This window comes from Aythya fuligula, chromosome 7 (genome assembly GCF_009819795.1).
Source record: "Aythya fuligula isolate bAytFul2 chromosome 7, bAytFul2.pri, whole genome shotgun sequence".
Taxonomy (NCBI): Eukaryota; Metazoa; Chordata; class Aves; order Anseriformes; family Anatidae; genus Aythya; species Aythya fuligula.
Window position 1 is genome coordinate 13529841 of NC_045565.1, and position 14049 is coordinate 13543889.

General features: G+C 35.8%; 1 protein-coding gene across 1 annotated transcript in view; it reads left to right on the forward strand.

Moving 5' to 3' along the window:
• Nucleotides 1-14049, forward strand: part of DLG5 (discs large MAGUK scaffold protein 5) — a 108059-nt gene that overhangs the window by 68522 nt on the left and 25488 nt on the right. Inside the window, 9 exon segments of the mRNA XM_032190934.1 lie at nt 827-1139; nt 4966-5196; nt 6526-6710; nt 7305-7430; nt 8170-8302; nt 10970-11097; nt 11772-11947; nt 12382-12485; nt 13455-13547. Of these exon segments, the coding sequence (XP_032046825.1) occupies nt 827-1139; nt 4966-5196; nt 6526-6710; nt 7305-7430; nt 8170-8302; nt 10970-11097; nt 11772-11947; nt 12382-12485; nt 13455-13547 (1489 nt within the window).

Consider the following 14049-nt stretch of genomic DNA (forward strand, 5'->3'; position numbering starts at 1 on the left):
ACAGTGTGAGGTGAGGGGAGAGCAAGTTCTTTTTCAAGCCTAATTTGTGAACTTACATGTGGAATTTCATGTCCACTTGTAAAAAATGTTTTGTCAATATAAATTCAAAAATTACTACCTACAAAGAAATTAAACATTTTCTCTAATGTTCAAGTACATATGCTTTCCGTCTGTGTCAATCTTTTTTTATTTAAAAAAAAAAACACATCTTAAAAGATGTGTAGCATTTGAGTTTTATTGGATGACCTACTGATTAAAATGAATGGGTGTGTTTGAATTTTTTAGTTCCATTGTTTGGATTTTTATAATCAGCCCACTTTTTCTCCTCTAAGCTGTCTGATACCAATCTTGTGGCATATATCTGGGCATATGAACGTTGGGTCTTTTTCTGGTTTCTGCATTTGTTTCTCTTCTTGCCACATGCCTGGGAGTGTGTTTTGGGAAAGGAAATACCTTCTAAGATAATCAGAACTCAGCACATCAAATAAGGTTAAACTTGTGCTATTAAATAATGATATTTTTTTGCATTCCTTTTTTGAATAATGGAGTTTAATTTTATTTTTAATAATTAAAAGTAATTCTAACTTCTAGGATTTTTTCAGTTCCTCAAACAGGTTCTGCCTTCCATGATAATATTACTAAAGCAATAATTAGCGTAACTTTTATTTTGTAGTACTCTACATTGTTTAAGAAGTTACAACTTCTTAAACACAACTGCAGTTGTGTTTTACCAATGGATACATTTGGTTATCCAGCTCAATCCTTAATTTATATAAAAGAGAAAGTGAGGAATTAGTATCTTACTGCCATTTCTGCTTGTTTCTAGATTTGAGTCAGTACAGCAGGAACTAAGCAACGCCACCACACAAAATAAAGAGTTGCAGAGAGAGATGGAGCGATTACAGTCAGAGGTGACAAGGTTCAAAACAATGCAGCTGAAAGCAGCAAAGGATGCAGAAAAATACAAGGAAGAAAGGGATTCAGTTTTCAATGAATACCGCCTCATAATGAGTGAGAGAGATCAGGTAATCAAAGAGGTAGATAAACTTCAAACAGAGCTGGAGCTTGCAGAGTCCAAACTGAAGAACACCTCTTCGGAGAAACGAGTGGCTAGTGAAGAGATGGAAGCTTTGAGACAGGTACTAAGCTATTGTTTTGGTGGGGAAGGGAAATGAGTATACATTATTGGTGCTAGAATTGGGAATGTATGACCAGTTGGTGGAAAATATGAATGCACTGCAAAGAGGAAATTCCATGCTCATGTTTTATTAAGTTTCCATGTTTAAATAGACTGCATGTTAGTTGAGATTTGCTGTTTGCTTGACTTAACTCTCTTTTGTGTATTACCAATTCATCCTTTTCCAAGTTAGTTTTGTAGGCTGTTTTCAAGGAATGCTGTCTCGACAGATTTAGGTCTAAACATCCATTATTTCTAACTTTTAACAACTACTAGAGGAACCATGGGATGCCATCTACCCTGACTTAAGATGTTACATGATAGATAAAATAGCACAGGGTTTGCATTAATACATTAATATATTTGAGACTGATATGCATATTCTTACTCATTTGCCCTCCTTCTGCTTTGCTTTGAGTTAGAGGATATTTTGAAGATATATTTCTCTTGAACTGAGGCATGCCTTAAAGCGTGTGAAACCTGAACATCGTATCTTTCAGCAGTATGTTCTTGAAATGTTTATAACACAACACTGTTACAAAGATGCTGTTACAACAATGCTGTTAAGATACCTAAAACATAGCTTGCTGCTTGGTTTCATTTCAGGAGAAATGCATTCACTTCACTGTTTGCTTTACAAATATTTCATTCAGCATGAAAACAATAAAAGCAAATGTATTCATTGCCTATAAATCTCATTTTACTTTTTTTTTTTTTTTTTCCACAGCTTTACAACTCAACAAAATGCCCTTTTTGAAAATTCAAGGCATAGAGCTTTTTTAAAATTATACCCTTGTTGAGGGGCATAGTATAGATTATGACACATGGCATCAGAGTTTTTTAAAAATAACTATTTTCTGGTTTTAAAAATACAAAACTTTCAAAGCTGTATGTGTGCCAGCCAAGGAATTGAGCTTTTGCATTGAGTGAGGTTTTAATAAGTTTTGTACATGTTCTACTTGAATCTACACCAGTAAACCAATAGGAAATTATTGATTTCAGTGGAACTAGTGTAGCTATATAAGGAGTACTGGTGACAGTGAACATGAGTTCTTTCTTTGCACACCTGCTCCAATTTGTTATATATTTTGTCATGCCACTATGAGTAATTTTCCAAAGTGCTTTAATAGACAGGAGATGTCGAATTTTAAATGTGTGTTCTCTCCAGATGACTGTCTTGAACAGGTGGTTGATAGAGAACGAAAAAGGGCCTAGAACTGGTGAGTGAGATGCTGAGAGGGGGCAGACATGCATTTTTCTTTACCCCCTAGACAGGCTCATCAGAAAGCAGAAATAACTGTTTCTGTAATGTGCTAAATGGTGTAAAATATTGGTATTGAGTTTTTTTTTTTTTTTTTCTTTCTGATTTTCTGTTCCTGTATCTATGAGACTTGTGGTTGTGAACAGCTATGTCCTGTGTCACGTTGTATTGGCTAGCAGCAGTTGCATTCAATGCAGAAGGGATTCTGTAGCTCTGGCAAGGCATATGTAAGAGAGGTTGAAAAAAATGATTTATCAAGTGATATGTTCACTTGAAATAGTATACTGCAAGATGCCTCTCCATAAGTGGGATTAACACCAGTGACAGGACCCGCGGGAACGGGGTTAAGCTGAGGCAGGGGAAATTTAGGCTTGACATCAGGAGGGGGTTCTTCACAGAGAAGGTGGTTGCACACTGGAACAGGCTCCCCAGGGAAGTGGTCACTGCACCGAGCCTGTCTGAATTTAAGAAAAGATTGGACTGTGCACTTAGTCACATGGTCTGAACTTTTGGGTAGACCTGTGCGGTGTCAAGAGTTGGACCTGATGATCCTTAAGGGTCCCTTCCAACTCAAGATATTCTATGATTCTATGATTTTCCTATTAGTGACTAGTCCGATGCTTGCTGAATTTTAATTCACTGTGCTGTGTTCTTGTTCTGATGTAGGGCAGCTTTACGTGCACTGTTACCTTGCATCCACTTACTTTTTGGGATTGCAAATTGAGGTTATTTTAAATGTAGTTTCTTCTGTGAAGCTTGTTTATATTAGTGTACCTTTTGTATACAGAAGAAATGTAAAAGCTGCTGAAATTGAGAAGGGGGTGATTTTTAAGCATTACATCTTGAGCAGTTACTATGAAGGACAGCAGTGAGTCCATTTCCTAGGTAGATATTTAAATTCCAAACTAGGCATCAGATGATATAGATTTCAATAGATGTTACAGATGTCAACACCACCACCCCCTTCCCACCAGTCATGTTCTTGGTTTGGCATAACTTTAAGCTCAGCAAATCCTTAAGAATATGGTGTTTTATCTCGTCGTTACTCAGCCTTCCCTTCTGTTTAATAGGCCTGTTGAGTTTTATCCTGTATGAGGTGATTGCACTGTCTTCAGATGTGAGAAGTTTATTCACACATGACTTTTTTTTTTTTTTTTTTTTTTTTTTTACAAATTCAGACTTTTATTGAAACCAAAGCACTGTAATGTGTCAAAACAGTGTTTGTACTAACCGGTGCCAAATAACAGGTGGTCCTGTGCTGTAGCATTGTAATTTTGTGCAAACGTCATAGAAAAAGACAGAGGTGAAATTTTACTACTGACCACTGGAGGCAATGACTGCTCTTCTACACACAGATTATACCAAGCAATCTGGAATAAATTGTGGCAATACTTTTTAAAATTGTTTTAAAGTACTTCAAATTTTTGTTTAATGAAGGGATTTCTGACAACTTTCCCTCTGCTTTGATACTGTGGTGATTTTCATTTCTGCTACATGTTAGAAAAGACTTAATATTTTTCTTTAAGTTTAGCAGTTTAGCACATATACTTGAACACACATTTTGATACAGACTACAATTAAGCTGTGCAAAACATTGCTTACAGTACTGAAATTTGATTGCACTACCCTATGGTTTAGGCATTTTTTTCTTCAGTTAAAAAAAAATAAAAATCACAACCAAACTTGAGTGCTCTGTTAATTGGGATTTGCTGATACGTTTGAAGTTCACAAATTGAGTCATGATTTCTAGTAGTTGTCTTACTCTAGCACAAAGTTCTCCATTTTAATACATCACGGGTGTTTTAACAGCTTGAGTAGCCTTAATTAGTTGTCATAGCTCAAGAGCAACTATGTTTGTACTGCAAAATACAATGGTCTTCCATGCTTTAAATTCTCAGTTTTATTCACTGCAAATCATCCATGAAGGTAGAACAGAACTGTCACTTCATTGCATGGTGCCTTTCTCTCTTGAAGTATTTAGACCCTTTCTTTTCTCTGTCTTTCAGATACCAGCTGTTTTGAATCTTTTTGAGATCAAAATATCAATGATTTCCAGCTAGAAAGAGTGCCTGTATGTAGAAGGACTTTGGCCATTACTGAATGCTCCTATAGAGAGCTGTACCATCTAAAAATGCAGCAGTCTGAAATTTAACTTTTTCAGTGCCTCATTCTTACGGAAACACCTTAAAATAAATATAATATTTCTAGTCCTGCATAGTTGCACCAAGTAACCATACTCTGAGTCAGTTGTGAGACACACATGCCACTTCATGCATATCTTCTTTGTTCTGTGGTATCATTTTGCTAGACATGTCGGTGATGTTGTGATAACTGTAACATCACACTTAATATTCTTTGCTAGTCATTACTTGTATGTAATATGAGCACAGTACTGTTCTGCTTCCATTTTTCAGAAAATTGGTGACAATCTCTGTAGGATTTTTAGGTTGTCAGCATATATCCATTTGCAAAGATGAACCATTTCCTTCTGTACTTAACCTACTGCAAACAATGGATCTTGTTTTAGGAGCTAAACTCAGCTCTAGTAGAAAGAGATCGAGCAATCTGTGAGAGGAATGAGTTGCTGGAAAAATATTGTCATGAAGTGAAGGACAAAGCAGAGGCCCAGAAGGAACTTGATCAAGCTTGCAAGGATATAGAGACGGTGAAGGAAGAAAGAGATGTTGCCAGAAAAGAGAGGACAGAAGCTATCATCCAGAGAGACCATCTACTAAGGGAATACTATCAAGCCCGTCAGGTATTGCAAGTTTTCAGTTTATTTTTTCTTATTAGAATCAAAGGGTCATTTTCATGAGACTTGATCAAGATCTGGCAACATAAGTTATTTTCCCCCTTTGCTTAGAGTCACACTGTAGTGCCTACATATGCATCTATCTTCTTTAAGAAGTAGTGACAGAGCTTTGTATTGGCAAGAAATACAGTCAGGCTTCATATTAAGTTTGTTTTTAAAAAGAGCAATAACAGGAAGCCAGTATAATGTTGTAACCCTGCAGGTTCCTAGGCAATTTATTACCTGCTGGTAGGCTTGTTACCATCTATTACTGCGTGTTGTTCATGCCTGTGACCTGCTCAGGATGTTAGTTATTTCTAATAATTTACAAAGGAAGTTAAATAAAATATGACTGTAAATGTTCAAATTTGTATGCATTCTTACTATAAAGACAATCTGTTTCTGTGTATGGATAGTAACATTCTTAAAATTGATGAGTTCTTACTGGTGCTCATCCTGTATGAGCTAGTAAAAGTCAATCCACATACAACTGTAAATGCTTTTATATAACTTAGTTTGAAAATGCATAGTACCATAACTTTTATGTTCATGAAATAACAAAGGGATATGAATTTGTTTAATATCAAAGCAGATTTTTTCATGAAATACGTATTCTCTTTTTACTGAATATTAACCAACCCTTTATCAGTACAAAAAGATTTAGTCTTAACTGTCAGGATTTGCCAACCCTGAATGAACATCTGTGGAAGTATTAAACCACATTTTCCATTGCAGTTTACTTCTGCTTATTGTGCTGCAAAATTCAGGTACTTTTTATGCATCTGTGTTACCATTGTCATCATCTCTCTTGTTCAAAATAGCGAATGGTAGAGGAACCAGTTAATATAAGAAGTAAGTAATTTTTATCTAAAACAAGAAACATTACAACTTTTTTGACCTTCTTCATCTACTTGTCCCTGAGTAGACACTCATGCAGGAAATCTGTATTATAACTGCTCATAATAGTATATCTAATTCCTGAATCTCCTTGAAGATTTTTGTCTGATAAGCAGAACAGGATAAAAGCACACAATGTTTTTTACATTATACAATATGAAATGTTCACTGGTATTAATTTCAAATAAGATTTCTTATTCATGTAGATTTTCTTCCTTTAATGTGTGTCAGTGAATGAAATTCATTACAACTGTTTTTGATTTTTAACCCAAAGTTGTTATTAAGGTAAGTAGATTTTTGTCATGAAAATGTGAGAATTAGCTACTTCAGGTAACATATAGTAAAGGTTCTTTGAGTGCATATTTAAAACTGTCCTTATCTATGTTTCTTAATTTCTAGATACAAGATTCTGCTACACTAGACATAGAAAGAGCAAACAAAGAAATTGAAATGCTTCGGAAACAATATGAGGCAATGTCACAAGAGCTAAAGGAAGCTGTCCAGGAAGCAGAAGTAGCCAAGTGTAGGAGAGATTGGGCTTTTCAAGAGCGGGATAAGATCGTTGCAGAAAGGGAAAGTATACGGTAAATAAATGTTAAATGGTGCATGAGCGATGTTTGTAACATCATGTGTGCTGTCAGTGCAATTCTAGGATATAATGGATTTTACTAGCACTTGTTTCAACTTCTTGGAACTCCTGCACTATCAGTTCTTTTGTTTGTTCTGTAAAGTTGAGGGTATATTACAAGACACTTTGCTTGGTCAGTACTTTAATCTTTATAATGTGTCTCCAGTAAATACCTAAGAGCCTAGCAGCACTGCTACAAAAGAATAACAAAGCATGTCTTCTTCTAGGCCTGGTTATACTACACTCTGTTATAGCTATAGTCTTGCAAATAATTCTTCACCTATGGGGACACTTCAGAAAAAGTACCTAACATATTTGTTACTGCACACGTAAAGAATAAGGAAAAATAATTTAATCGGATTTTTTTCTCCTAGAATACAGATCAGAAGAAAAAAAAGTTTTGTAATGGGTGAAGAAAGATACAGTAATTCTGATGAGTTCTTCCGTAAAAAGTAGCTTTTTTTTTTTTTTTTTTTGCCTTAAAACCTTTTCTTACTTATTATTTAGCAGCTTATTAGATATTTTGAAACTGCTTCCTTTACTTTTGAAGGACTTTGTGTGACAACTTAAGGAGAGAGAGAGACCGGGCTGTGAGTGACTTGGCTGAAGCTCTTCGCAATCTGGATGACATGAGAAAGCAGAAAAATGATGCTGTGCGTGAACTGAAGGAACTGAAGTATGTTACAGAAATAATTGAACTGCATGGAATCTTTGTGATTAAAACTTCACTTCATTAGCTCTGTCTCTGAATGAGCTGTTTGTTTTTATACCTGTTGGCAGCACGATCTTTTTATGTTGAAACACTGCTCATGTTTTTAGTTACTGTGGAAATTGTTGTGACTGACATGATTAAAACTCTTACAATTTCAACTTTTTTTATCTTACTGAGACAAAGATTTTAAAGATTGTACTGTGTAAATACACTTAAGCAATATGGGAATTTTTCACTGAAGTTGGATTAAGTGCAGTTTACTTCTTCCCTACTGTATTCTCACTGTCTTTCCAAAATAATGCAAAGAAAAACTTCATTATATGTCATTTCAATGGGTTATGTTAGAGGTTTTTCTTCTGGTGTTTATTATGCCCGATTTGTGATAAGCATACTGATGCAGCTCAGCTCAGGGTAAACTATATATGCATTGTCGGGAAGGCATGTTAGAAATAAAGCTGTGCACTGTAATCATTTAAAAGCAATGCAAAAAATGTAAGGAAGAGATAGCATGATATATAGAAAGTAAAAGTCTGTTTGATAGTAGCCAAAGGATATTGCAAAGATGGAAGCAGGAGACAAATATTTGGCACACCTTGGACTTCTGAGTTAGAAAATAAAATGCAAGTTATCTCATCATTATAATGTTGTGCATCAGTTTGTTTAAAAGATTTGTCTATGTGTATAAATATTTTTCTTTCCCTAGGGAGAAGATGGAGAATCAATTGGAAAAGGAGGCCAGATTCCGTCAACTGATGGCTCATAGTTCTCATGACTCAGCCATAGACACAGATTCTCTGGAATGGGAAACAGAAGTGGTAGAATTTGAAAAAGACAGAGTAAGTCAAAGATACTAACTGGATTGTCTTGAGTAGTTTTGAAGTCGACTGCAACATCTTGATAATATGTATGATGAAATATAGTATTTTAAAGTTTTCTATTGCGATAGGAACCATGCATTTGTGGTAGCCCATAGATGAAAACTTGACAAAAACAAGCTGTTAACATACAAACTATATCTTTGTCTTCATACCGTATATAAGTAAAAACAGTCCGTTATCTGAACTTGCAGGATACTCAGGTCCATATACTATCAAAAATGTGTTTTTAAGTTAAATGTTTTGTTCTTTAAATTGGTGATTTATAACAGAAATGGCAATGCTAAAGCAGGAGAAATTTAAGACGTGATAGAAACACTGATGTCTACTGTAATAGACAAAATCAATTACAACCTGTGTACAGGATAGATGAGCTCTTTCATGAAGCTGTTTCACCTACTTTTGCTTAGATTTGGTGGTTAGTAAAGTTAAAATATGTTCATCATGACTACTTTTAATATTATAGTGCAACGTTGCTCTTCCACTTAAATAACTGTGATGAAGGGATGATAATCTCCCTCTCTGTAGAAAGAGTTATATGCCTTTTCAACTTTGGTATATTAAGATATTTATTTTTTTATTTAGTGTTCTATATAAGAACATAAATATTTTTATATTTGGTGTTCTATACATCCTTTTCTTATCCTAGTAGTACTTTAGGCCATTTAATTTTATTTTTCCTCATTGCAGTCTAGAATTTAAATTTCACTGCTCTGCATGCTATTTGTACATGTATATGCTTTTCTATTTGAAATTTTTGTTTGATGTGTCACACTGTTTGCTAATAGTCATTTTTGACTTACAACACTTAGACGTAGTTTTCCATGTTCTGTTTCAACTAAAACAGCTTTTAATCATACTAGAATTTCTTGCTGAATCCTGAATGACCACATTAGCAATGGAAAGCTTTCAAATCACATCTCTTTTATTTTGCTGCAGTACCTGGGGTCATGCTTTTAACACCATTGCAATGGTTTTGTTCTGATGGTGCGTCCCAACGGAATCATTAATACATTCCTATTTTCACACTCAAAGTACTTAGTATTATTATATATTGAAAAAGAAGATATGAAGCAAGTACCAATGCTGGTTCATCAGGACTAGCACTTCTAGATCTTTCCAGGACATCTCCTCTTCTTTCACCATGTTTTCTATCTCTTCGGGCCAGCTTCTTCATTGACTTATTTCATGCAATGCCATCTTATCTATTTTAACTGAAAACTAAAACTTTCATGTTTTAATTATCTGGAAAAATTAACTATCAAGTCCAATGTATGCTGTACCTTTGGTTAAAAAAAAAAAAAAGAAAAAAAGAAAAAAAGAAAAAGTGGCCTGATGAATTTTCTATTCATGTACAACTATTTAGTTATTCTTTACTTTAAAGGTTTTTCTAAATGTTTGCAATACTGAGTTCAAGAGTGTAGCCTTTATCATTTGAATTTAACTTCCCCTTTTTTTTTTCTATTAACAAATTATAATAATGCTGTTGTGCAAACCTTGATTAGATATATGGGGAAATCTTGCTGATTTATCAGCATTTTATCAGCATTTGAATTTCTGGATTGAGATTATAGAGTCAAATAAATCTACATCGTTTTATTTTCGCTTCAACCTCACCTTATGCCTGAGTTCTGCGTAATTACTCAGCTCAAAACAGGGAAATAATAGTCTCTTCTCAACTCAAAATAGAGAGGAATAATGTTCACTTCGCTCTGAGGCTGAGCAATTATACTATGATATCTCCGTTTTTATTTTCTAGAAGCCTCACTCTCTTCCCTGTGAATTTTCTTGTTACGTAGAACAGCTGGAAGAGTCACAAGGCTTTTAGTATAATTCTGGTCCAGTTGATTTCAAGTAGAGTTCTGTAATTTTTTTTTTTTTTAAGCGTATCATTTAACATTGAAAATAACAATAACAAATCAGTTTATCGCTTTGACCAACTTTCTTTTTTTTTTTGTTGGCAGTGACCTTCCCATTTACCAAAATGAACACTGAATTAACACTTCCCACTTCAGTTCAATGACTAATTTGTTAAAGATGCTTATAATTTTTAACATTGAGAACTACCTGTTTTGTACAAAGGTTGGATGTTATCTCTAACATATATTTAGAATCACTCTCCTATAATGTTAAAACTTTTTTTTTTGCTTTTTACTTGTGGTCTCTGCCCATACTAAAGCATATGCTTTATGAATTCATCACTGAGATGCAATACTGTTGTCTTAGCTTTGTAATTTTTTTTATTTTTCTTCCTAAGTGATGCCCATTCTTGGAGAACATGCCCTTTTTCTCTCATGACACATCCAGAATCATGCCTAAAAACAGGTGCTTTCTGAAAGTGCTTTCTCCCATGCTCTTCTGCTTTCTCATCTCTCTTCTGTGAAATTCCCCTAGTACGTTGTTTCAGCCTTCATCTGAGAGAAAATCAATTTCCTAATGACACAGAATGTCTAATACCTCATGAAAAAGGGAGCTTGTGTTGCAGTACAAAATGCAGCAACTTGCTATAATGGATATACCCTGTAAATATAAGGGCATAGTACAAGCTTGCACTGATGCCTCTTACTAACAGACAGAGGCACGTGGGTTGGCAGTGCAGTTGAGTCACTTGTTAATAATATTTCTTAGGATGATATGGACTTGAAAGCACTTGGTTTTGATGTGGCAGAAGGTGTGAATGAACCATATCTCCCTGGAGACTGTGGGATCTTTGTTACCAAAGTAGACAAAGGAAGTATTGTGGATGGTCGATTAAGGTAAGGCTTTGCTTTAGAAGATACATCTTTGATTGATCATAAACTAAATATGAGCATATTGTGAAAAGTCTTCAGTATTAACTGTTTTTCAATTTCTTCTTTTGTCATTGTCATGTGTACCATATTAATGTTGGTTAGGAAATGACACTGACAAGACCAGTACCTAGAAGTATTAGAGAAATTAAAAACTTTTTGACTTGTCTCTTAAAACTCCCCAGGATTTGAAATGATGCTTCTGTCTTTGGTTTCACTGTCTCTCTCCTGTTCTGTTAATTTTCTCTTCAAACTTCAAATTGATTGTTTAAAGTTTGGGAAAGATGAAGGTGAGCTTTTGGTTAGGGGTCAAGGATAATTTGAAACCTGTTTCTGTTCTTAGCCTCAGTAGGAGGGTTTTAATCGCTTTGTTCCCTTTGAAGAGTTCCTTTTAAATAAGGAGTACTTAGCAGTGATTTGATGGTTTCACTTTGCTAGTGAAGAGCAGACTACAGTTAAGTTCCTGTTTTCACTTAGCTTCTTTTTAATGCTTTTTAAGGAATGGAGAACTCCAGAATATTAAGGATTAGCATATTGAGATATCGGCTATGTTGCACCCCTTTTCATGAATCTTATTTTTATACAATGTCCTGATAAGTATGCTTGGAATACTAACATCTGTATTTGAATTTTTCTGCCAGAGTGAATGACTGGTTGCTGAAGATAAATGATGTGGATCTTACTAATAAGGATAAAAAGCAAGTTATAAAAGCTGTTCTAAATGGAGGAGGTGTTATTAACATGGTGGTTCGAAGAAGGAAGTCCTTAGGTGGGCGAGTGATAACACCTCTTCACATCAATGTTTCTGGTCATAAAGGTAATGAATATAAAGGCTGGATGTACATGTTCATACAACCAAAATAAAGGTACATGTTTTGAGCCTCTGTTTAAATCCCATTTAAACCACTACTAGATAGGCATTTGAATCAATTTTATGTAGCAAACTAGGAATTGAGCATATTGATGATAGGATTCTTCCTTAAGTATCTTGATCTTTGTTTTCATACTTAGTTCTATTTGATTAAATCCATCAATCACCCCTGATTATGTTAAGTATTGGGATGCCCCAAATCCCCATTTTCACACAACGTTTTCTTATTTCTTTAAAAGGAATTTCAGTAATGGAGAAGCTCATTTGGTTTGGTAGTTACATTTCTTTCTCATGCAGGCAGGTCAGACATACATGTGCAGTTATTTGGGCAAGATAATTGAACTGCAGGAGTACATTGATGTTTGTTTTGTAAATTTCAGAAAGTGGGGTCAGCCTAGAAAATGGAGTATTTGTTGCTGCTGTTGTGCCTGGAAGCCCAGCTGCCAAAGAAGGTTCCCTTTCTGTGGGAGACAGAATAATTGCTGTAAGTCTAAATACATTGTAATTTTTTTTTTTTCCTTTGAACGTCTGTGAAACAGAAGGTAACTGTGAATGTATGAATGAGTAAGGGCTAATGTAATCAAACAGATGTTATCAAACATCATTATTAGTCGGCTGAATATGAGCCAGCAGTGTGCTCAGGTGGCCAAGAAGGCCAACGGCATCCTGGCTTGTATTAGGAACAGCGTGACCAGCAGGGCTAGGGAGGTGATCGTCCCCCTGTACTCAGCTCTGGTGAGGCCGCACCTCGAGTAGTGTGTTCAGTTTTGGGCCCCTCGCTACAAGAAGGACATCGAGGTGCTTGAGCGGGTGCAGAGAAGGGCGACGAAGCTGGTGAGGGGCCTGGAGAACAAGTCCTACGAGGAGTGGCTGAGGGAGCTGGGCTTGTTCAGCCTGGAGAAGAGGAGGCTCAGGGGCGACCTTATCGCTCTTTATAGGTACCTCAAGGGAGGCTGTAGCGAGGTGGGGGTTGGCCTGTTCTCCCACGTGCCTGGTGACAGGACAAGGGGGAATGGGCTTAAGTTGAGCCAGGGGAGTTTTAGGTTAGATGTAAGGAAGAACTTCTTTACTGAAAGGGTTGTGAGGCACTGGAACAGGCTGCCCAGGGAAGTGGTGGAGTCACCATCCCTGGAAGTCTTCAAAAGACGTTTAGATGTAGAGCTTAGGGAAATGGTTTAGTGGGGACTGCTAGCGTTAGGTTAGAGGTTGGACTCGATGACCTTGAGGTCTCTTCCAACCTAGAAAATTCTGTGATTCTACTAGGAATAGTAAAATTTATTCAAAAGACCTAGCTTTTAGTGGAGAACAGGACAAGGTCAATCAGACTTAAGTTTTACATGCGTGTAGAACTAGTATTTTTCCTGTGTTAGAGATGGTACTTTAAGATGCTCCCCACCTGCCATTTTGGTTTTATCTATCTCTGTTGTGACTTTTTTTTTTTTTTGGCATGTAGATCAATGGCATTGCACTAGATAATAAGTCACTTACTGAATGTGAAGCTTTGCTACGAAACTGCAGGGATTCTCTTACCCTGTCACTGATGAAGGTGAGTAAGAAAAGCTTAATTTGCAGAGTTTTCTTGAACTTTGACAGACTTGTCTTAGTTGTTAAGGGAAGTGTGTATTAAAAATAAATATATCACCATGGGAAAGTCTCTGCTATAAATAGGACCATCTGGATGTATTTCGCTGATAGTACACTTAATAGTTATTTCCAAACTAAGGCTGTTGTGGCATCTGGTAGGAAACAAAATTTATTTGTTGTTTTTCTTTCTCATTTGTTTGCTGGTCACGTGGAATGACTTCTAGCACAGTTACTGCTATTTTATTGCTTTCTGCTGCAGAGCTGCACCAGTTCTGTGCATGAAAGATAAATTCTCTCCTGACTACAGAAGGGTTTACTCTTAGGAGGAAGTTGCACAGAAAATTGAACTCTGTCGTCAGGGATAAGTAGTAGGCTTTCTTTTTCAGGGTTAATGTTATAAAAAAAAATAATATTCTTCTGCTTAGCTTGTTGGGGTTAGAATCCCATTATTTTGGGCCTGTCAG